At 38.1% G+C, this 23,679-nt stretch overlaps 1 protein-coding gene across 2 annotated transcripts in view; it reads left to right on the top strand.

The window, feature by feature from the left end:
- tle2b (TLE family member 2, transcriptional corepressor b) overlaps positions 1 to 23,679 on the top strand; it is an 86,325-nt gene that overhangs the window by 12,446 nt on the left and 50,200 nt on the right. For both annotated transcript variants that reach the window (XM_056447579.1, XM_056447578.1), the window contains exons 2-3: positions 2,464 to 2,561; positions 4,804 to 4,867. In XM_056447579.1, the coding sequence (XP_056303554.1) occupies positions 2,464 to 2,561; positions 4,804 to 4,867 (162 nt within the window). The remainder of the gene's footprint in view (positions 1 to 2,463; positions 2,562 to 4,803; positions 4,868 to 23,679) is intronic.

The raw sequence follows: 23,679 nt of genomic DNA, 5'->3' as shown, positions 1-23,679 counted from the left end.
CTATAAAATTACACTTTCCATATATTTGAACCATGCCATTTTATTAATAACTGGACTTTTTTAAGTTTATTGGTTAGTAAGAGTTAGTCATTCAACATTCTGCTAATACTGAAATCTGATTCACTACAAACAATGAATCATATGACTCATTAGATTCACTGTTCGATAGTTAGACTTCTAATGTACTTTATGTATGTTACGTGTTTATGATGTTTAAAAGGGATGCTGTAACATTTAGGTGAGACAGATGTAATGTGTGCGACAGATCTAGGATGAGGCAGAAATCAATTCAAAATTTAAGCTTTTTACTCAATGGTTTAAACAAAAGATGTAACAGTAATAATGAAAAAAGTCTAACTTCTAAACTAGGCGACAAAAATAAATAATGAAAATGAAACCGACATCGGGCAACGCATTGGCACAGTAGGTAGTGCTGTCGCCTCACAGCAAGAAGGTTGCTGGTTCGAGCCTCGGCTGGGTCAGTTGGCGTTTCTGTGTGGAGTTTGCATGTTCTCCCCGCATTCGCGTGGGTTTCCGCCGGGTGCTCCGGTTTCCCTCACAGTCCAAAGACATGTGGTACAGGTAAATTGGGAAAGCTAAATTGTCCGTAGTGTGTGAGTGTGTATGGATGTTTCCCAAAGACGGGTTGCGGCTGGAAGGGCATCTGCTGGATAAGTTGGAGGTTCATTCCGCTGCGGCGACCCTGGATTAATAAAGGGACTAAGCCAAAAAAAAAAAGAATGAATGAATGAATGAAACCGAAATCTTCAGTGCACCCGACACCCGATCTAAACTAATTAAACTACAAAACTCAAAATTACACAGGTGGCAAAACACTCAAACTAACCTAACAAAAATCAGTCTAAACTAAAACAAACCCAACAATATCATAAGGCTCAGTTAAGAATCACACAACAACTATCAAAGCATTTACTTAAAGCCAACGAAGTTTAACAAGTAAACTCGAATTACCACAGTAAAACTGAGATAATAATCACCAAATAGCCTAAGCATGCCAAAAACACAAATTGCGTGGAGCACAAAGGTACGCTAAGGCAAAGCGCACACCACACAGTGGTTTGTCGGAACTTTAAATCCTTGTGGCTCGTCCAGGGATTGGTGGAACTGGCACCGTCATAATGATGATGGACACTTAACTGAACCAATAAGAAACTAAACTAGAAAGGTGAGGAAAATAAATACACATAAAACTAACATGGAACATAACAATAAATAAGTAAAAGATTTATGTTAAGTAAAGTTTATTTCTAAACTAATTTCGAGAGGATCTCGTGCTTATGATTGACCACAGTTGGTCCCACATTAGCTATTACATGATATACCAATCAGATGAATCCAAACGCACATGAATAGCCGGATTTCCTTACCTTAGCCATCTTTGTCTTGAGGAATCCCCCACATCCACCCCGTCTCCCTACCCTCTTTCCTAACATAATCAAGGAGACTTTACGAGACCTACCTGAGCTCAGATTCCCCTTTCTCCAAATTAATTTTGGGGGGTGGGGGGAGTACATATTAGGGGTCCTAATAAGTAATTAAGTAGGGGTCCTAATAAGTAATATAAGTAATTAGGATCCTCCGAGCTCAGGGCTTTCTCCCAGGACAGCATGCCAAACATGCATTTATCTTATCAATCATCAGCTAACTCTTGAATTTTAAGGTGCCTGTAGTTCATGATTCACAGGTTTTAGATTTTGGGTCTTTTGACGTTTGATGTTGAAAATGTAACTGGAGTTTTGGAATTTATTTGACATTTCTAGTAGTTCGACAGACAAACAACATAACCTACAAGATCAGAACTGTCATTTAAAGACCCCTTTTTAAAATTTTCATCATCAAAACCAGAGATCAAGGTCCTGTAATGAAATTCAAAAGCGTAAATAAACACAAAAGACCTGTGAATCACGAGCTATGAGCAAATGTTTATAGATATGTATCATATTCATGATCTGAAGTCAATTCGTTTGTTCCAATTCATTTGACTGAACTCTCTGTGTTACCATTTTAGTTTTGGATGTACCGAAACATGCGTCTTACATAATTATGAATAAAGCATAGCTTAATAGTCATGGGAATCTAAAGAATCTCTGCATGACTGAAATGAATTCCAGCGACGTTCATATTTGCCAATCTCAGATTAATGACTCGATCCTGAGACTGGGAAAGAGTGTTTGCAGAACAAGGGTTACCGCGACCCCTCAGAAGTGCTGTTGTTATTATATTTTTTTCTCCTCCCTCTCCAAAAAAAAAGAGGCAGTGTTTGAATAGAGAGGCCAAGGTCAAAGATAAAGCATTGGGAACACTTTTTCAATTTTATTTCAATGAGTCGCATTTGGTACATTAATTTACCCAATCTAATCTCCCAGCCCAGAGCGATGACTGTTTACTGATTAATAATAAACCATCATTTTCTTTTTCTCTCTCGCGCTTCTCTCTCTTCAGGTACCTCTGCAGCCTGGACAGTCATTTAAGTTTACGGTTCTGGAGACTCTGGACCGCATTAAAGAGGAGTTCCAGTTCCTTCAGGCTCAGTACCACAGGTGAGGGTTTGCTCCCAGTGTGTGAAAAGCTTCTGATTATTAATTAATCCCACACTGTCTTAAATTAATGCTGCTAAAATGGTGATGCTATCATCTGGTGTATTTTCTAACAAGTTACTAGCACAAAGTATATAGTGTTTTATTTAAATATATATATTATATAACTTAGTATTGTAGATTTAATATAATATTATTTAATTGTTTAATTATCGTATTGCGCACACACCATTTAAGTTAATTGGTTTATTCAGATTATTTTAAATGAATCAGTTTGTTTGGTTTTCAGTAAGTGATTTTTTTGTTTGTTTTTTTGCTTCATTTAATTCAATTTATTCATTGTTAAGTAAAGTAAATCTTTAATTTTTAAGTCTTTAAATGTGTTCTGATTCACATGAATCATTTTATCCTGAATCATTTGAATTTTTCTGATTCATTTAGGTATTTCTTTAGTTTCTCTATGGGAATTGAATTCATTTTTACTCAATCTTTTTTACTCAAACATCAAACATTTTGTTCTTTTTTGTTCAAGTGAGGATTTTGGGTTGGATTACATTTAAGTAAATCAAATTCCTGTAAATGAACTCTTTTGTGCAGATTCAAGTTAATTATTTTCTTCTAATTCGTTTAATGAGAGAGTTTGTTGTGATTTATCAAGTTGATTAGCTGAATCAGATTGTTTTGATTGATGTAATTGCTGTGTCCTTATATTTAATACATTTATTAAGCGTTTGTTTCGTGTTCATTAAATGATTTTATTATGTTTCATTTAATTCAATTTATTACTTGTTCAGTAAAGTAAATCTATTTGTTCTGATTCACATTAAGCACTTTATTATGATTCATTTGAGGGAGTTATGTTTTTCTGATTCATTTAAGTGAGTTTTATTGTTTTAATTTCTGTATAGGAATTAGTTTGTTCTGAGTTAACTGATTCATTTTTACTTGTTTTAGTAAAAGTTGGATTATATTTAAGTGAATCAGATTCTTGTTAATGAACTGTTTTGTTCAGATTCAAGTTCGTTTAATGAAACAGTCTGTTGTGATTCATCAAGTTGATTAGCTGAATTAGATTGTTTTGATTTATGTAATTTAAAAAAAAAATTTTCAGTTACTTGATTTAAGTGAATTGGTTTGTTATGATTCCTTTACATAAGTTTATTCATTTTGATTCGTTCTTAATGAAACAGTATGTGTATAAATCCTGTAAGTAAATTAGTTTGGTCTGATTCAATTGAAGCAGTTGATTCTGATTCTGATCAAAGTAATTTTGTTTTCATTTTTTAAATGAATCATTCTGCTCTGATTTATTTAATTTAATTGATTCATGATCGTTTTGATTATCCTTGGTTCACATTTGCATCAGATTCGATTTGATCCATGCAAGTGAATTCCTTAGTTTTGATTTATTTTTACTTTATTGAATCAGCTTACTTAAGTGAATCAGCTTGTGCTGATTCCATTTAATGAACCTGTTTGTTAAGATTAATTTAAGTTAGTTGCTTTATTCAGGTTTTAGATTATTTTAAGTATATCAGTTTGTTTTGATTCCTGTAAGTGAATTGATCTGAATTTTCATGGAATTGAATTAAATCAAATCATTGACTGGATTAATACTTTATTCAGATTCATTGAAGTATGTTTGATCTTTCTGATTTATTTGTGAGTCAGATTGTTTTGATCCATGTAAATGAATTTATTAGTTTTGATTCATTTATTAAAGGGGTGGCATGGTGGCTCAGTGGTTAGCACTGTCGCCTCACAGCAAGAAGATCGCTGGTTCAAGTCCCTGCTGGACCATTGGCATGTCTGTGTGGAATTTGCATGTTCTCCCCGTGTTGGTGTGCTCCGGTTTCCCCCACAGTTCAAGGACATGCGCTATAAATGAATTGGGTAAACAAATGTGTGGGTGTTTCCCAGTACTCGGTTGCTGGAAGTGCATCCGCTGCTTAAAACATAAGCTGGAATAGTTGGTGGTTCATTCCACTGTGGCGGCCCCTGATAAATAAGAGACTAAGCCGAAGGAAAAATAACAATTTATTAAAGTGAATCTATTTGTTTGGGTTCATATGGGTTAACAAATGAAAGTGAAATGGTTTGTTCCAATTTATTTAAATAATTACCATTTTTCTGATTCATTTTATTGTATTTGTTCATTTTAATTTATGCAAACATCAGTCTTCATTGTGTCATCTCAGGCTAGGTTTTTCATTCATATATATTTTTTTCTTGTATTTCTTCACAGTCTCAAGTTGGAGTGTGAGAAGTTGGCCAGTGAGAAAACTGAGATGCAGCGCCACTATATCATGGTGAGTCTCTTCAGCCCTCATATCAACAGATCCGCTCTAGTAAAAACAGCATAAAAGCCGTCTGTTTTTAAAAAGAGAGATTGCGTTTGATTTCACGTTGCAGGGTGTTTGGTTAACCTGAAGACATGGCAGCAGGATTGCGATAGGGGTTTGGGAGAGAAGAAAGGGTGACATGCCAGATCCCGAAAGAAAAAGTGGATGGAAAGCGAAAGAGCGGCTCAAAGATCGCAAGCACAGACATGTAAATAATGCGAGGGAACAGTGATTCAGTGCTTGCAGAAAGCAGATAACCTAGAAGGCTATATTTAGCCCTCTGGTCCTGCCTTGTATACCCAGGCTTGTTTCAACAGTTTCATGCGTTTATAGTTTACCACATTTTTTTCTCTCTCCGCGCTCTTTGATGACTAAACAGAGGACGCCGTGTTCCTCTCCTCTCTCTTTAGTGAGTGATTTATTCGTTGATGGGCATGAAATAGTTTTCAGAGCTCATTTGCGATGGTGCGTTAGCCTCCTGGCTAGCAGAAATAACAGAGACGGTAAATTGGATGATAGTCAAGTGTTAAAAGGTTTGTTCAGTGCTGTGGTGCAGTGATATTATTTTCCTGATATTCTGAGCACAATCTTATCCAGTGATGTGAGGTGTTCGCAGAATCAATTCAAGAAGACTCAGATTGTCTTCTGAGAATCGGAGAAGACTCAGATATGTTAAGCTCATTCCTCGAAATCGTTCCATTGTTGTGAAATGCCAATGGTTTACTTTCAAAAAAGGGGCAAATTTGTAGGCTTTACAGATTTAACTTTCAACAAGATTTTTTGGATTCTTTGGATTTTACTCCAGACCTGCTCATTAATGTTCATGTCTGGTGACTGGGCTGGCCAATCCTGGAGCACCTTGACCTTCTTTGCTTTCAGAAACTTTGATGTGGAGGCTGAAGTATGAGAAGGAGCGCTAACCTGCTGTAGAATTTGCCCTCTTCTTTGGTTTGTACAGTAGAAATGTATTATATTACGTTAAGTGAGTTTTATATTAACTAATATAGTGTTAATATATACAAGCCTATATTTAAGTACTAATATCTGTTTTCACAATGAATCAGTGCTCTTCAAAAACAGCTTTCCTACAAGCTAAACAAATCTAATCAATAGAAATACACACAAATCACACATAAAGCTGAAATAATGAAATGATTGTTAATTAAAAACATTTGATTTAGCATTAACCCAATGTGCACTTCAGTTATTTAACCAAAAACAATATAAATTTTTATTAAATATTAAATATTAACTAGGCCTACAGCCATATCACCCTTCAGCCCAATACCGGTTACTCGCTGAAGCTAAGCAGGGCTAAGCCTGGTAAGTTCTTGGATGAGAGACCACATGGGAAAACTAGGTTGCTGTTGGAAGCAGTGTTGGTGGGGACAGCAGGGGTCGCTCAACCTGTAGTCTGTGTGAGTCCAACACAATCTCATGGCAATTCGTAACTTTTTGATTTAGTGGCTAATTCGTATTAATTCGTACAATATAATTCATACATTTTCGTACGATTTGCTCATCCCCCAATTACGGTTGGGTTTAGGGGTGGGGTTAGGTGCTTTTTAAAATCGTACAATTTCGTACGACTGAGCTCGTACAAATTTGTACGAATTAGCCACTAAACTGACAAAACATAAAATACTTACGTTTTCTCTTGAGATCAGGCTGGTGAGTCCTAATGCCCCAGAAAAAAAGTGAATATACTGTCGGTGAGCACCACCTTTCGGATGAGACATTAAACCGAGGTCCTGGCATTTCTCATAAAGAGTAGTGGCGTAGCCCTGGTGTCCTGGCCTAATTCCCTCTGTCAGCCCTTACCCATCGTGGCCTCCCCATTACTCAATTACTTACTAAATTTGTAACAGAAAACTCTGGCAATGTCTGTTTAGATTTTTTCCACATTAAATTATAAATATAAAGGCTTCATATTCACTTCCAAAAATTGTATATTTAGTAGTGCTTTACTAAATAATTACATATTTTTAAGGGAAAGTTCACCCCAAAGTTTTAATTCTCCCCTTATTTGCTCACCCTGGACAAAAGGAGATGTTTTGAAGAGTTTTGGAAACCTGTTACCATTGGCATCCATAATAGGAAAAACAAGTACTATGGAAGTCAATAGCCGCATTTTCACTGTCGGGCCAATGTGAGCCAGGGCCGGGCCAATAGCCTGGGTGCTTGAGGAGTGAGGATGAAATCACGTTGCTTTTCCACTGTCGGACCAATAGCTCACTGCACGTCACAAAAAACCCACCCTAATAACATCCCCCATATCCAACATCACACAACCCGCCCAGTTAAGCAGGAAAAAAACTCAAATTAGAATCACAAGCACAATCTTACATCACTACGAGACCTTCAAGATGGAGACAACTGAAGCGGTTGTTTTTTACTGTTGGTGGTCTGTTTGTGGAAGGCCAGACATGGATTCTTGGATGAGGAAATTCCGGAAAACTCCACACCGAACCCCACACCGGTCCTCAGCTCTTTGAGATAGTCTACAACACCCCCGATCGCCGATATTGATGTAATGTCCAATCGCAGTCGCAGCGGCTGACTGAAACCTGGTGCATAGTACAGACCAGGGACCCCGATCTAAGTTTGTAAGCTTAAAAAAACAAAAAATTTATTAACATAATTAGGAATTTTACCGATCAGGCCGCAGAAGTGACTGTGGAAACACGACTGGCCCTGGCTCGCCCTGCCACATTCGCTTTAGGAGCGATAGTGGAAACGCGGCTAATGGTTACAGGTTTTCAACATTTTTCAAAATATCTTCTTTTTGTGCTCAACAGAAACAAAGAAACAAGAGATGACAGAATGATCATTATTGGGTGAACTATTGTTTTAAAAAAAACGACCTTGCTGTTAATCAATTAACATGAACTATAGCATTTTTGCAGTCATTTAATATCACAATCATTTGTAAAATATATATTGTTAAGTAGAAATATTGTCATATTATTATATTATATTATAACATTTAAATCATTGTCAGTACCTCTTAAATCCTAAATCCTGATTGTCTACTGCTGTATCTCTCTCTCTCTCCCTCTCTCTCCCTCTCTCTGTGTGTGTGTGTGTGAGTCTGACACGCTATCATGATCCAGCCTTTAATGAGCGTCCGTCTAGTTGCTCTCTGACCGTCGTGTGTAATCCAGACCCCGAGGCGTCCACGGAGGGAAAGACGGGGCGAGCGAGGGGTCTAATGCGGTCTTTTGCAGTAACACCCCCATCCCGACTCATCCGTCTGATGCTCTCCGAACATTACTGTCACCATTGCCCTCGCGCCGGAGAGACAGAACATAAGGAGAGATCAGCGGCAAAGACGAAGGAGAGGAGTAAACGAGAAAGAGAGAGAGAGCAGTGATTGAAACACAGCAGTAAAAAAGAAGAAAGAGGAGGGGAAGATAAAGGCTGATAGAGAAGATGAAGAGAAGAACTGACAGACAGACAGAGAAAGAGAGAGAGAGAGAGAGAGAGAGAGAGAGTGTATAAAGACGCAGCGGGAGGGCAGAGAAAGAAAAACAGAAGAAAGAGACGGAGAAGGGGAAAACCGGGAAGGCAGAAAGGATGAGACGCATTTGAAAACGATTACTCCTTAGTAAGCTAAACGTTTAAGAGCTGCCTTGTGTGTGCGTGTGTGTGTGTGTGTGTGTGTGTGTGCGTGTGTGAGTGTGTGTGTGAGAGAGAGAGAGACAGAAAGAGAATAAAAGAGAAATACTGAGGGTTTTAAATAAAAAAGGAAATACTAATGGCGGAGTTCTGTTTTAAGCGATTCGATTGTCTTCTGAAGACTGATATTTTATAACCAAACAGATCGAATTATAGAGCAAACAGCAGTAGCAATGCAATACATTAATTTACTATATTCAAATACTCATTCTGTGCCATAAGATTACCTATACATAATAGCACAAATAATTAAATTCAATAAAATCTTTTGAAATCAACTTTCAGTTTCACTTTTAACTCTAATTTAAATCTACGGTATCTTTCTTCTTTAGTAGCGACATCAAAGTGAAGGTTATAAACTTTGAACATTCAAAGTAGTTTTAAAACAATCACTTTTCATTATTTAAAGCTACAGTACACTCTGTTCTCTTTTAACGCCATTAGCGTGCTCCATTATCCAAAAATATATCCCAAAGCATCTTTAATTGATTTTCATTTTCACTTTTAACTTTTTAAAGTTACAGTACATGATTCTTGTTCATTTAGTTACATTAGTATACTCCATATTTACATTTTACAAATAACATTTCCAAAACACATTTAGTATCACTTTTCAATATTTAAAGCTACAGTACACATGCCATGCTCAATTAGTGGTATTAGCATCTTTACATCTTTAGTGTACTTTATTTGTCATTTAAAAAAATGTATGGCTACAGTGTGCAATGTATGCTCTTTTGAGTCACTCTAACATAATTTTCAAAAATGTTTTACTAAATAGTATTTAATTTATTTTCTGATTCATGCCACGTTCAAAATCAGATTTATTCTCCATTCTGATGCTCAGTTTGAACTGCAGCAGATCGTCTTGGCCATGTCTATATGTCTAAATGCATTAAGTTCCTGCCATGTGATTGGCTGGTTAGAAATTTGCGTTAACGAGCAGATCGACAGGTGTACCTAATAAAGTGGCCAGTGAATATATATACATACACACAGACTTTTTGAGAAATGTCTATATACTGACAGTTAATGGGGTTCAAAACAATATTGTCTGAACCCCATTGACTTCATTGTGTGGAAAAAAAACTAAGAATAAAGAACGACTAGACCAACATGAGGGTGAGTAAATTAGGACAGAATCATGATTGGTTGTGTATTGAGACATTAACCATCTTATTAGAAAGATAAGACACCATTTCAATCAGTTACAGTACTAGCCACAGAAAGAGGCGTATCATAAATAATTTCATTATACTTCCCTTTTTTTCTCCTCAGACAATAAAGTGACATTATATGAAAGCCGCGAAGGTCTTTATTGTCAGTCCTGTTGGCGGCTGTTCTTGAATCCGAGACTGAATTACGAGTTACCTGGCAAGTTTCCTGACAGACGGGGGGAAAATTGCGAGTGCGTTATCAGCCACACAAAACCTGAGCCGTGATTCATAGACTGCCAATTCATATCAGTGCAATTATAGATGAAACAAATTGCAGAATGCCATTTCATCAAATTGAATCTCGAATTGAATAAAACCTTGAATAATTAGTCAGTAAGTGTGAGGAAGATGAGGAATATGGGGAATGTCTGAAAAGAAACACCTACTTAAATCCAAACAAACAATGTGTACAGCAACACAACACTAGTATCTATTTACTGTAATATGTATATACTGTAATGTCTCAATTCCTTCTCCTGCAATCAAAGGAGAATGATTAAATTTTGACTTTCTCTTGTTTCTTCATACAAGTATTATGATTTGCCAAGATATTAAAGTCAAATTTGACTTTAAATTTGTTAAACATTAAAATGATCTTAAGTATGTAACGACCATTCTTTTAACGCCTCTATTTTCCCACAGTGCTTCAACAGTTGTCTAACAAAGAGTTTTAGGAGGAACTGATACTTACCAAAAATGAAAACAGGAAAGGTTTTGAGAAAAATGAAAGAGCAACCTCTCAGGAGTCAATTGTTCCTCTGTGTGACTTTGACCAACATATTTTTATGGATGAATTAAATTAAAGTCTAAACCCAAACTCACAACATTTAAATCAGCAATGTGCCCATACATTAGATCTTTAGTATTTACATTTTTTACTTATGGTTCAGCTCTTGGAGATTCAAACAGATAAAAGTGAAACTGAAAGCAAATTAAAATATTGTTACAAAACAATTGTACATTGAGACAGAACTGAGAGAGAACTGAACATACTGTAGATGTGCACGGTACCTTTAAATAGTTATTGTGTACACTGTACCTTTAAATAGTTGCAATTATTTTGGGTGGCTCTAAAGGAGCACACATTACCTTAGCTATACATTATGTTGACATTAAAGTAATGTTATTTGAAAAGGTTTTTTTTTTTTAGTTTTTTAGTTTTGCTAATGGCACTAATTGGACATGGATTGTGAACAGAATTATATGGATACATTTTAAATGCATTTTTATACTGGGTTAACACCAAATGTGGAGCATTGAGTTTCACTTGAGTCCAATTATTTAAACATGCATGATAGACACGATTGAGGTAAATTCACATACACAGCAAAAACAGAGTAGGGTCTGTGGACCGCAAGGCTGTGGTGTAAATTGTAGTAGAGGCAAAACATGAAGTTATGGAGACCCACATGCAAAACTATGTTGTTGGCAAGATGGCGCTGTACCCATCAGTTATTAACATCTACACCTACTCCACACCTAAACCCAAACTTCACAGTTATTAACGTCTATACTTACCACAACGCTAAACCCAACCATCATAGTTATTAACGTCTACACCTACCCCAACCCTAAACCTAACCATCATAGTTATTAACGTCTACACCTACCGCAAACCTAAACCCAACCATCATAGTTATTAACGTCTACACCTTCCCCAACCCTAAGCCTGACCATTATTGATATTACCCTCCACACGTTCCCCAAATCTAAACCCAACCATCATAGTTATTAACATCTACACCTTCCCCAACCCTAAGCCTGATCATCATTGATATTACAATCCACACCTTCCCCAAATCTAAACCAAATCAACATAGTTATTAACGTCTACACCTTCCCCAACCCTAAACCCAACCATCACAGTTATTAACGTCTACAGCTTCCCCAAACCTAAACCCAACCAATATAGTTATTAACATTCAGCCGTGAGTTGCAGAGGCTTTCATACTTGACGCTCTCACCATTGTACTGTTATTTGCAACCACATGGGGCGACGCCGAGTAGACTAACTTTGCTGGATAATCATTGCTTTTTAAAACACTATCAGTTGGGTTTAAGGAGGAGGAGGGGGGGGGGGGTGGAGAGCAGGTACAAATGGCTCTCTTGAGAGAAATTTGAGATGTCTCTGGTGGATTTGAAAAAACTGCAAACAAAAAAAAAACGTAGCTCCTAGGATGTATTTGGTGCTCTCCAGAAATGGATATAGGGGTACGTAATCAGAATGAGCCTGGGTTGAAATCTTCTCTGGTAAGTATTTCCGCCATGTAGCCAACAACATCTCGTTGTGACATCTCGCATGGTTCGACGGGATCTCGGTAACTGCAAGTTACGCCTCTAGCTTACTACAAGTTACGCCCCTGTCTTGAAGTCCGCAGACAGATACACTTGGAGTGATAGCATAATCTGCATCTTTCCTGCCGTGTGCCGATAATTCTCCTCTATTCTCACTTTTGCATTAACTTTGTAGTACAGATAAATTCCACATTTTTGACCCAACCCAGCATTAGTCATTTCCACTGATCCATGTGAAAAGGGGCCATTTTAACAACATTATTCCTACAAAACTTTTCAAAAAAGCTAAGAAAGTTGGTTTAGTTCATTGTTGTTGTGTAAACATGCTAAATTTGCCATTTAATTCAGTGCGTTACTTTAAATTTAGTTCATGAAATTTACTAGCAACGCCTGATAGAAAAATCATTTCTGCACCATATTCATTTCAGCGCAGAAAATGGTTTCGATTTTGCATATTGAAATCGAATCGGTCGACTTCCTGCGTTAATTTACATATTAAAAGCCTAATTCATTTCCTCCCCCTTCCGAGCTGTGCTGTATCTTTCAGCGAATGCACATCTACTGTATTTACCGTTTTCTTTTTTTGGAGCTCTTTTGACAGCATCGAGAGTGGCTATTTTTAAATCGGTCATTTCAAATTGTGGCTGTTTGATGTAAATGGGGTCATGGCAGATGCGACAGCCCAATGGAAATTATAATGCATTGGCGTTGCCAGTCTAGTGATACTAAACTAGAATGAGCCAATCGATGTGTCTGAGCTTAGAGGATCACAGCTGTATCCAGTACAGAGCACTGGACAGTCGCACACACTCGCTGAACACATTTCAGAAAGAGCCGAGTGTCCAGCGTCACAGCGGGATATGTGTACAAGCGACGGATGGCAAACAGCTGCCGGGTTGAACCAGGGGACACCCAGTACATTTTGCCCCTCGTTAGACCGATGAGGACTAATACACGCACACATGCACGCACACACACACTCACACACCGTGGCTGCAGCAGGAGGAGAGGCTTTGTTGAACCTCCGCCGCATTGAGCCCTGCTACATCCGCCACATGCCGTGCGCAATCTGCTCCAGACAACATACACACACATGGACACACTCTGGGATTACACACAGACACATATATACATACACATACACATATACACACACAGATTGGTGGTATCGAATGAGAGTGCGCTAACATGAGAGAGCTTATATAACAATGAGCCACTGCTGAGGGAATGCAAGAACATTAAGCTATTATGCGCGTCACAATCCTGCTGATATCCAGAATAACAACACAACCACAAAAACACAACAGCACTCAAACACCCACTTCCAGATTTGAGCTTAAATACACAAGCATGCTGCATAAACTACTTGCCTTGCCTTTGCATTTTCAGTGGTTTACCAAAAATGCATCCATTTTTCAGAACATATTGTGTCAAGTCCGTATACTTACTACTTGGGCGATATGTTGACGCAGTGGTTAGCACTGTTGCCTCACAGCAAGAAGGTAACTGGTTCTAGTCCCAGCTGGGCAAGATGGCGTTTCTGTTTGCATGTTCTCCCTGTGTTCACATGGGTTTTCTCTGAGTGCTGTTTTTTCCCCACAGTCCAAACACATGTGCTATAGGTGAATTAGGTAAGCAAAATTGGCCGTAGTGTGTGAATGCGAGAGTGTATGGGTGTTTTCCAGTACTGGGTTGCTCCTGGAAGCGTATTCGCTGCGTAAAACATATGCTGGAATAGTTGCCGGTTCATTCTGCTGTGGTGACCCCTGATGAAAAGCTGATTTATACTTCTGCGTCAAGCGCATGTATGTTTTGGCACAGCCTTTGCGTGGTCGCATAGCCCTTGCCATGGCTGACGCAAACGCTGATGCACACCTCTCAAAAAATGAAACTACATGTCGCAATGACACATAGCGCAAGCTCTGTAATTGGTCAACTTGGTCGCGGTGACGAATGTGGGCGGTGCTGAGAGCCGCGAGCCAGATGGAGCGAGTGTTTACAAGTGTCAAGTCCTATGAAAGACCTCAGGATGTAAACTTTTGTTTTGTGTTTACCTTATGATTAAAGTTGTTGCAGGTCCGCCGGTTCCCACCTCTGAATGGGCGAGTGTTAGCTATTTGACATTAAGGTAGCGTTCAGAAAAAACTAAACACCCGTGAGGAAACTCGACACAGAGGAACATAAACATCTACTGACAACTAGTGTTTCGGAAGTGTTATTACAGAGCAACACACAGCGCGCAGAAGTATAAATGCATGACTACGTGCAAGGCTTGTGCCATGGGTCACACCGATCACTCAGCGCAGAAGCCGAAGGAAAATGAATGAAAGTTTATTTACCACAATTAGGTTTCTTTCATGAGCAAATGTTTTTATGCCATTCTTTAAATACACTAAAAAAATTTATTAAAAATATTTCAAATTTTTTTTAATTCAGTGGCCAAACCCCAAAAAACAAGATACAGTTATGTTTTTTAGCCAAATAATTATTATTTTTAATAGATTATATCTTAATATTGTTTGATAATTTGATGTTTAATTATTACTTTTAAACAAATATAAATTTATTTAGCTCCAGATATTATTGCTGTATTATCTCCTGTATATGTTATTGTGTTCAAAATGTTTTCTCCTTTGGTTTTCAGCTATATTTACTCCAACAATGCTGGGTTATTTCAAACCATATTTGACCCAAAAAATATTTAATATAACACAGAATTTCGAACCAGATTATTGAATTTGTCCATATTTAACCCAGAGTTTTGTTGAAAAACCCAACAATGTTTTGAATGGAGCTTGTTTATACATAGTATATATACATGTGTACAGTATATATATATATCTACAATTGAAGTCAGAATTATTAGCCCCCCTGAATTATTAGGCCCCCTGTTTATTTTTCCCCAATTTCTGTTTAACGAAGAGAAGATTTCTTTTCAACACATTTTTAAACATAATAGTTTTAATAACTCATTTCTAACAACTGATTTATTTTATCTTTGCCATGATGACAGTAAATATTATTTTGCTAGATATTTATCAAGACACTGCTTAGTAATTTTGGGGCTAATAATATTGACCTTAAAACAAGGTTTAAAAAAAAAATTTAAAACTGCTTTCACTCTAGCCAAAATAAAACAAACAAGACTTTCTCCAGAAGAAAAAATATTATCAGATATACAGTGAAAATTTTCTTGCTCTATTAAACATCATTTGGGAAATATTTAAAAAAGAAACATAAAAAAATCAAAGGGGGCTAATAATTCTGACTTCAACTGTATATAAATATATATTTATTATGGTATTTATGTTTTTACACAGTGTGTATATGTGTAGGTAATTCAATTTGTTTAGTTATAGCTTGCACACTGTAAAAAAGGCTGGGTTCTACATAATTTCTTCAAGTTGTCCAACACAAGTAGATTTATTTAACTTAAGAATTTTTTCTAATTTAAGTTTATAAACCAATAATTGTGTTGATTCAGCTAATTTTAAATAAATAGTTTAAAAACCAGCAAAAATCTTTTATTTTTTGAATGCAGTGTATAGCAATTGTATAGATCCAATAAAAACCCAATTTCCCAATAAAAAACAGTAGCTTGTTGGTTTATGCTAGAGGTCCATCAACTGGCCCCAAACTCTCTCACTCTGGCCTTTTGCCTTTTAGATAATTTCCTATCTCTATTTTGTTGCTGAAATGTGCTTTAATAAGTAGATTCTAAAATCTTATTGAGTAAGAGAGTTATTTACACAACACCATATTCAACTAAAACCTTTTATGCATTTTGCACATTCATTTGCACAATAACAACAGCATTTTGAGGGCCTAAAAATGCTAAATCTATGATCTTGGCATGCCTAGATCACATTTTCCATTGTTTTTGCAGATCAATGCAGATGGTGGTCATTTCGACCACATTGTCATCTGTATGCAAACCCCTAATAACCCTAAGAAAAAACTTCTCATTTTTATTACATCTTTGTTGTGTAAACATGCCTTAAGTCTAAACAGCTTTGAAGAGAAAATGAGCTGCAGGTGTCCCGCCCTTAGTTTCTCATTCAGCATTTCCTTTAGGGAGACCGTAAACACAACATGCCGACTACTTAAACTATTTCAGCTTAATTAAACCTCTCTATAATTAAACCTCTCCCACATAAAAAAAATACTCTAGTAACATATAATAAATACTGTAGTGTTTGTGAACCATTCTAAAGTGAAGTACTTGAATTAATATGTTGTGGTTATTGTGTAGTTGATATGGTAAAACAACAACTAACAGTAATGTAAACAAATGACCCAATACGGCATTTTTCTACAACTATAGATTTTATTGCACTCACCTGCTACTTTATTAGATACACCTGTCCAACTGCTCGTTAACTCCGATTTCTAATCAACCAATCACATGGCAGCAACCCGATGTATTTAGGCATGTAGACATGATCAAGACGATCTGCTGCAGTTCAAATCGACCATCAGAATGGGGAAGAAAGGTGATTTAAGCTACGGTCACACTGGGCTTTTCCTCCCATAGACTTCCATTCATACGCACGCGAATGCGTCAGACCGGAAACGCAAGGTCATGCGTCAAGTTTCGCATGTTGCTGCGGTGCAAAGTTCAAGCTTGGTGAACTCTGACCTGCGCAATCGCATCACTTGACTGCGTGAGACCAATCGAGGATCAAAACACGACCTCTCTGGACAGAAATTTAAAACATGGAGCAATCGCTCGCTTTTTTAAATGTCTAATCATCTTGTTTAATCCCGCCCCTTTTCGCGGCGCCGTACGACAGACTTTCGCACACACAAAGCCCAGTGTGACCGTAGCTTTAAGTGACTTTGAACGTGGCATGGTTGTTGGTGCCAAACAGGCTGGACTGAGTATTTCAGAAAGTGCTGATCTACTGGGATTTTCACGCACAACCATCTCTAGGGTTTACAGAGAATGGTCCAAAACAGAGTAAATATCCAGTGAGTGGCAGTTCTGTGGACGCAATTGCTTTGTTGATGCCTGAGGTCAGAGGAGAATGGCCAGACTGGTTTGAGCTTATAGAAAGGCAACAGTAACTCAAATAACCACTCGTTACAACCGAGGTATGCGGAAAAGCATCTCTGAATGCACAAAATGTGCAATCTTGAGGCAGACTGGCTACATCAGCAGAAGATCACACCGGGTGCTACTCCTGTCAGTTAAGAACAGGAAACTGAGGCTACATTTCACACAGGATCACTAAAATTGGACAATAAAAGATTGGAAAAACGTTGCCTGGTCTGATGAGTCTCGATTTCTGATGCAACATTCGGATGGTAGAGTCAGAATTTGGCGTCAACAACATGAAAGCATGGTTTCATCCTCTATTGTATAAACTGTTCAGGCTGGTAGTGGTGGTCTAATGGTGTGGGGGATATTTTCTTGGCACATTTTGGGCCCATTAGTACCAATTGAGCATCGTGTCAACGCCACAGCCTACCTGAGTATTGATGCTGACCATGTCCATCCTTTTATAACCTCATTGTACCCATCTTCTGATGGATACTTCCAGCAGGATAATGCGTCATATCATAATGTGCGAATGATCCCAGACTGGTTTCTTGAACATGACAATGAGTTCACTACTCAAATGGCTTCCACAATCACCAGATCTCAATCCAATAGAGCACCTTTGGGATGTGGTGGAACAGGAGATTGGCATCATGGATGTGCAGCCGACAGATCTGCAGCAACTGCATGATGCTATCATGTCAAAATGGACCAAAAGCTCCTGAGGAATATCTCCAGTACCTTGTTGAAACTATGCCACGAAGGATTAAAGCAGTTCTGAACCAAAATGGTAGTTTACCATACTGAACCATACTGTAGTTTATTTATTAGTTTGTTAGTTCGCTATGCTTACATATGCTTCAGCATTAATTTACAAAAGGTTGTAAATATAAAATATAGAGTGTATATATATATATATTCCCACTGTATGGTTCAAAAACACTTTATATTTACCTAAAGATTACTATAGTATTTTGTTCTGTGTTGGTGTGCTCTCTATAGTGGTTCCTATATCAAGGACATTGTTTCCTCAGAGCGGTGTGTTCAGCTTCGAGTTAAAGCTCGCTTATGAGACATTTCCATTCAGTTGGTACTGATATGTCAGCCGGGTCGATTAATTGGCTGATATATCGGCCATTTTTGTGCAAATTTGAATTTCCACTCTGCGTTTTCTCTCCGGATTGATTCTACATCAAAACATGCTGAGAACTAATGTTGGGCTGGAATGATGCAGAGACTTTTGTTGGCCGTGGCAGAGGTAATACGAGCGCCGCTGAATAGCCTTCTGGGCCGTTTCAGGGCTTTTTAAAACGGAACCGTTTCCAGCGGCCCTGCTGCACTATCAGCATGCAGAACCAGCGGACGTGATTTATATTTGTGTGAGTGCGTGCCAGCAAGAGCAGATAGATGGGGAAATAGTTCTGCTGTTATGTCACGCTTTATCTAAAATTCATCACCCACCAGAGAGATCAATACTGGAAATGCAATAAATTTGAATGCAGCGCAACATGTGTCTAAAATGCTTCATTTTATGGACTTGCGTTTAAACTGCCAGTCAAAAGTTTGGACACACTTGGCTGGATTTAGGGCTTTCACGATCTTAAAATCCATTCGGTTTAAAGTTGGATATGTAGAGGCTTGAAATGAGTTTTGTTGACCATATAGTGTCTGCACATGAATTTCTTTATAAAACAGAAATGCCATTGTTTTTGTTTTTAATGGATTTGTTTGGGGGGTTGGAGAGTGGAAGAAGATCAACCAAGATGTGTTCAGAATCTCATTCAGTACTGTTGCATTTTCATTGTTGTTTTGCATGATTCATAGAGTGGTTGTAATTTCAGCCAAGGATGTTGCATCCATGGAACTATTGGTTGAATGTCTGAACTGAAACATGTACAACACAACATGGAAAATACAGATGACATTATCAAAGTCAAAACCCCCTTAGAGATGTTGTGTTGTTGAAAAACTAAGCTTTAAAGCAGGGGTGTCCAAACTTGGTCCTGGAGGGCCGTTGTCCTGCATAGTCTAGCTCCAACTTCCTTCAACACACTAGCCTGGAAGTTTTAGTATACCTAGAAAGAGCTTGATTAGCTGGTTCAGGTGTGTTTGATTGCTGTTGGAACTAAAATCTGCAGGACACCGGCCCTCTAGGACCGGGTTTGGGCACCCCTGCCTTAAAGGAAAGCTGTTATTCAAAAATCAGTTTTATAAGGGGTTTAAACACAGTTGTGTGGCGACATTCTGTGAACATAACCAACCTCTAATGGTAAAATTTTAATAATGTTATATTTTATAATCACATTTTATAAAAATAGTTTGCGGAAACACTTTGATGGTCATTGTCACTTTGTACGTGTCATCAAAGGGCAAAAGCCCCGCCCACTCTCCCTTATTAGCATAAGACATTAGTGTTGTTGAATTTGCAACTGTGCTGACACATAGACATTTGTAGCTCCGCCTTCTTTTGAAAATGTCTTGTATTTAAAGTGACAGTCACCAAAATGGCACAATTTGAATCAAATCCTAAAAGGGGCCGTTTCAAACAGATATACAAGATTATTTGTGGGATATTTTTGAGCGGAAACTCTACATGGACACTCTAGGGATATCAGAGACTTATTTTACATCTTCTTAAAAGGGCCATAATAGATCCCCTTTAAACCATGGTCACACTAGAGTTTGAGCATGCAAAATTCTGTCAGATGGTGCTGCGAAAAGAAGTGGGATAAAACAAGATGTTGCAACGCTGATAAAACCAACGATTGCTCTAAATTGTACATTTCTGTACAGAGTGTTCACTTTTGATCTTCGACTGGTCTTACCCATTCACATTATGTGAATTCGCAGGCAAGAAATCACCAAACTTGAGCTTTGTCTGGCAGAAACATGCAAAACTTGTTACAAGAGCTTTTATTTCTGGTCTGCCGCATTTGTATGAATGGAAGTTTATGGGGCGAAATGTACAGCGTGACCACGGCTTAAAAGTTAGATAACGCCCAAAGGCTGCAGGTTTGTATCTTAGTAGCAGCAGGAGATGTAGGTGTGTGGAGTGAATGAACAATTCGCACAGGATCACCAAAACTGGACAACAGAAGTTTGGAAAAACATTGCCTGGTCTGATGAGTCTCGTTTTCTGCTGTGACATTCGGATGGTAGGGTCAGAATTTCATGTCAACAACATGAAAGCATGGATCCATCCTGCCTTGTATCAACGGTTCAGGCTGCTGCTGGTGGTGATGTAATGGTGTGGGGGATATTTTCTTGGCACACTTTGGGCCCATTACTACCAATTGAGTATCAATGCCACAGCCTACCTTAGGATTGATGCTGACCATGTCCATCACTTGATGACCACAGTGTACCCATCTTCTAATGGCTACTTACAGCAGGATAACGCGCCATGTCATAAAGCACAAATCATCTCAGACTGGTTTCTTGAACATGACAATGAGTTCCTAGACCGTTTAAACTACAACCACCAATCTAACTCCAAACCTCCACACTATACTGAATTAAGTTGCTATGTCTTTTCCAACTGATCCGTGTTATGGTTTTCAGAAAATGAACCAAAACCTCATAACCTCATAACTTTCATACAGTCATACAGACTTATGGTTGGGCTCATTTAACTCAGACTACCAATCTGCCAATCACTGATGACCTTTCAATTTACTAGCCACACTCTAGCAGCCACTTACGGCACCTTAGCAACTGTCCCATAGGCTTCCATTATAAAAAACTTTACATTTAACATGCTAACAACATATCAATTCATACTAGCAATATACTAACGGCATACTAATCATACTGGCAACATGCCAGTTCATACTAGCAACCATCTAGCAGCACCTTAGCAATGACCTAGAACATCCTACCAACCACCTAGCAACACCTTAGCAACCACCTAGCAATGCCTTAGCAACCACTCAGAACACTATAGCAACCACCTAGCAACACCTTATCAATGACCTAGAATGCCTTAGCATCCGCCTAGCAACACCTTAACAACCCCTTTGCAACACCTGAGCAACCGCCTAGTAGCACCCTAGCAACCGCCTAGCAACCAATCACAACACCCTAGCAACCATCTAGCAACACCTTATCAACCACCTAGCATCACTTTAGCAACCATCCAGCTACAACTTAGCAACCACCCAGAACACCCTAGCAACTGCCTAGCAACACCTTTCAAACTTCAAACGTTTCAAACTTCTTAAAACTACTTCAGTTATTTAAACGTTAAAACTACTACACACTTTTAGACTAGGCTTCCTCAAGCCACCATAAAGTTTGTCTACGATTGGATGCTTTATGTCAGTCAGATGTCCTCTTTGGCGATCATTGGAGCTGTCACATATTTTTGGAGTCACAAGACATTTGCCAGGATGCTCTTATGCTAAATTCTGTTTGGACGTCACTGTGCTGGGCATTTCCAGTGCCATTCTGGTTACTTTGTTAGAACAATAGGGAGTTGCGATCGTATTGCAGGGTGTTCCCACATGTCATGATGTCCTGTAACTTTCCTTCACACTTGCACATCCTGATTTTGCAGAGTTGGATGTGTTCCTGGTTCGACATAATTTGTAGACCCTAAAACATCTGGGATTCAAACCTAATCCCTTCACATAAACCTAACCCTGCCCATACCATACTAAAATCAGAGGGAAATAATAGGTTAACAGCAGTGATCTGAAAGCTCCAAACCCTGATTGTAAACCTAAAGTTGACAACTGTAAACTCGTCCCTCAAATCTGATTGGTTGATTGGAATGTTCTTCCAGAACAAAATTTCTGAAGCAGGAACATGTTGCACTTAGTAAAATCAGATTCACTTATTTTAAGCACCAGCATCAGCCCCTGTCCATAATCCAGATCCACTATTGTCCTCCACCAAGAAGGGGTTCAAACACTGGACAAAAAGTGGTGCATCACCATGTCATGTTCAATTCTAACATTCTTTTACATACATCTGCGACCCCCAGCTCTCGACTAAATCAGGAGTCATTGCCCCCCTTTCAAAATGACTACTTCCAGGGGCCCCTTGATATCCTCAGGACACCACTTGGGGGCAGTACTGTCCTTGTTGAAAAACACTGCTTTACAATGGGGGGTGCCCAAACTTGCTCCTGGAGGGCCACTGTCCTGCAGAATTTAGCGCAAGCTTAAAGCTAATCAAGGTTTTTATACTCACTAGAAACCTTCAGGCTAGTGTATGGTTGCTGGTTGAAGTTAAACTCTGCAGGACGATGTCCCTCCAGGAGCAGGATTTGACACCCCTCCTTTACACCATTGTAATGTTGTTATGGTGTTGTTAAATACTTGTTATATGTTGCTTAGTAACCCTCAAGGATATATTTTTGGTCTACAAGGTGACCATCACAAGGCCATCATCTAGCGAGTTTTAGAAAAGCACAGCAGCCAATGAATTCATATTTAACTTAAGGAGATTGTTCACCCAAAACTGACAATTCTGTCATCATTTACTCACTTTTCACCAACCCGTTTGAGTTCCTTTCTTCTGTTGAACACAGCTCATTTTAAAGCATTTTGAAAACCCTGCCATTCCCTTCTGTAGTATTGGTTTTTAATTCTATAGATGTCAGTGGCTACTGGTTTCTACATCCTAAAAAATGCTGGGTTATTTCAACCCAATTTTGGGTGTTTTCTGCATTTCTTAGAGAACAGCATTTTTCTAAATATCGTCAAAACGATCTTAGATTTGGAACCACTTGAGGGTAATTTAAATATCAATTTTTAGAATGCTGGGTTATTTCAACCCAATTTTGGGTGTAATACAGTCTAAACCAACTGCTGGGTTAGTTTTTTAAATTAAATTAATAGGACCAAATTTAACCCATTGTTAGGATTAGTCCATAGTTTACCCAATTTGGGTTTAAATAACCCAGCATTTTTCTAAATATCATTGAAACAATCTCAGATTTGGAACCACTTGAGGGTGACTTAAATATCAATTTTTAGAATTCTGGGTTATTTCACCCCAATTTTGGGTGTAATACAGTCTAAACCAACTGCTGGGTTAGTTTTTTAAATTAAATTAATAGGACCAAATTTAACCCAGCATTAGGATTAGTCCATAGTTTTCCCAATTTGGGTTTACATAACCAATCATTTCTTAGAGTGCAACATTTTTCTAAACATCATCCAAACAATCTCAGTTTTGGAACCACTTTAGGGTGATTTAAATATAAACTTTTAGAATGCTGGGTTATTTTAAAGCAAATTTTGTGTGTAATACAGTCTAAACTACCTTCTGGCCTAATTTTATTTAACAAATGAATAGGACCAGATTTAACACAGCGTTTGGGTTAGTCCATATTTTACCCAATTTGGGATGAAATAACCCTGCATTTCTTATACTGCAGCATTTTTCTAAATATCATTGAAACAATCTCAGATTTGGAACCACTTGAGGGTGACTTAAATATAAATTTTTAGAATGCTGGGTTATTTCACCCCAATTTTGGGTGTAATACAGTCTAAACCAACTGCTGGGTTAGTTTTTTTTAATTAAATTAATAGGACCAC

Source organism: Danio aesculapii, chromosome 22 (genome assembly GCF_903798145.1).
Source record: "Danio aesculapii chromosome 22, fDanAes4.1, whole genome shotgun sequence".
NCBI lineage: Eukaryota > Metazoa > Chordata > Actinopteri > Cypriniformes > Danionidae > Danio > Danio aesculapii.
The sequence above is the reverse complement of the archived record's forward strand: the minus strand, read 5'-3'. Positions and strand labels throughout refer to the sequence as shown.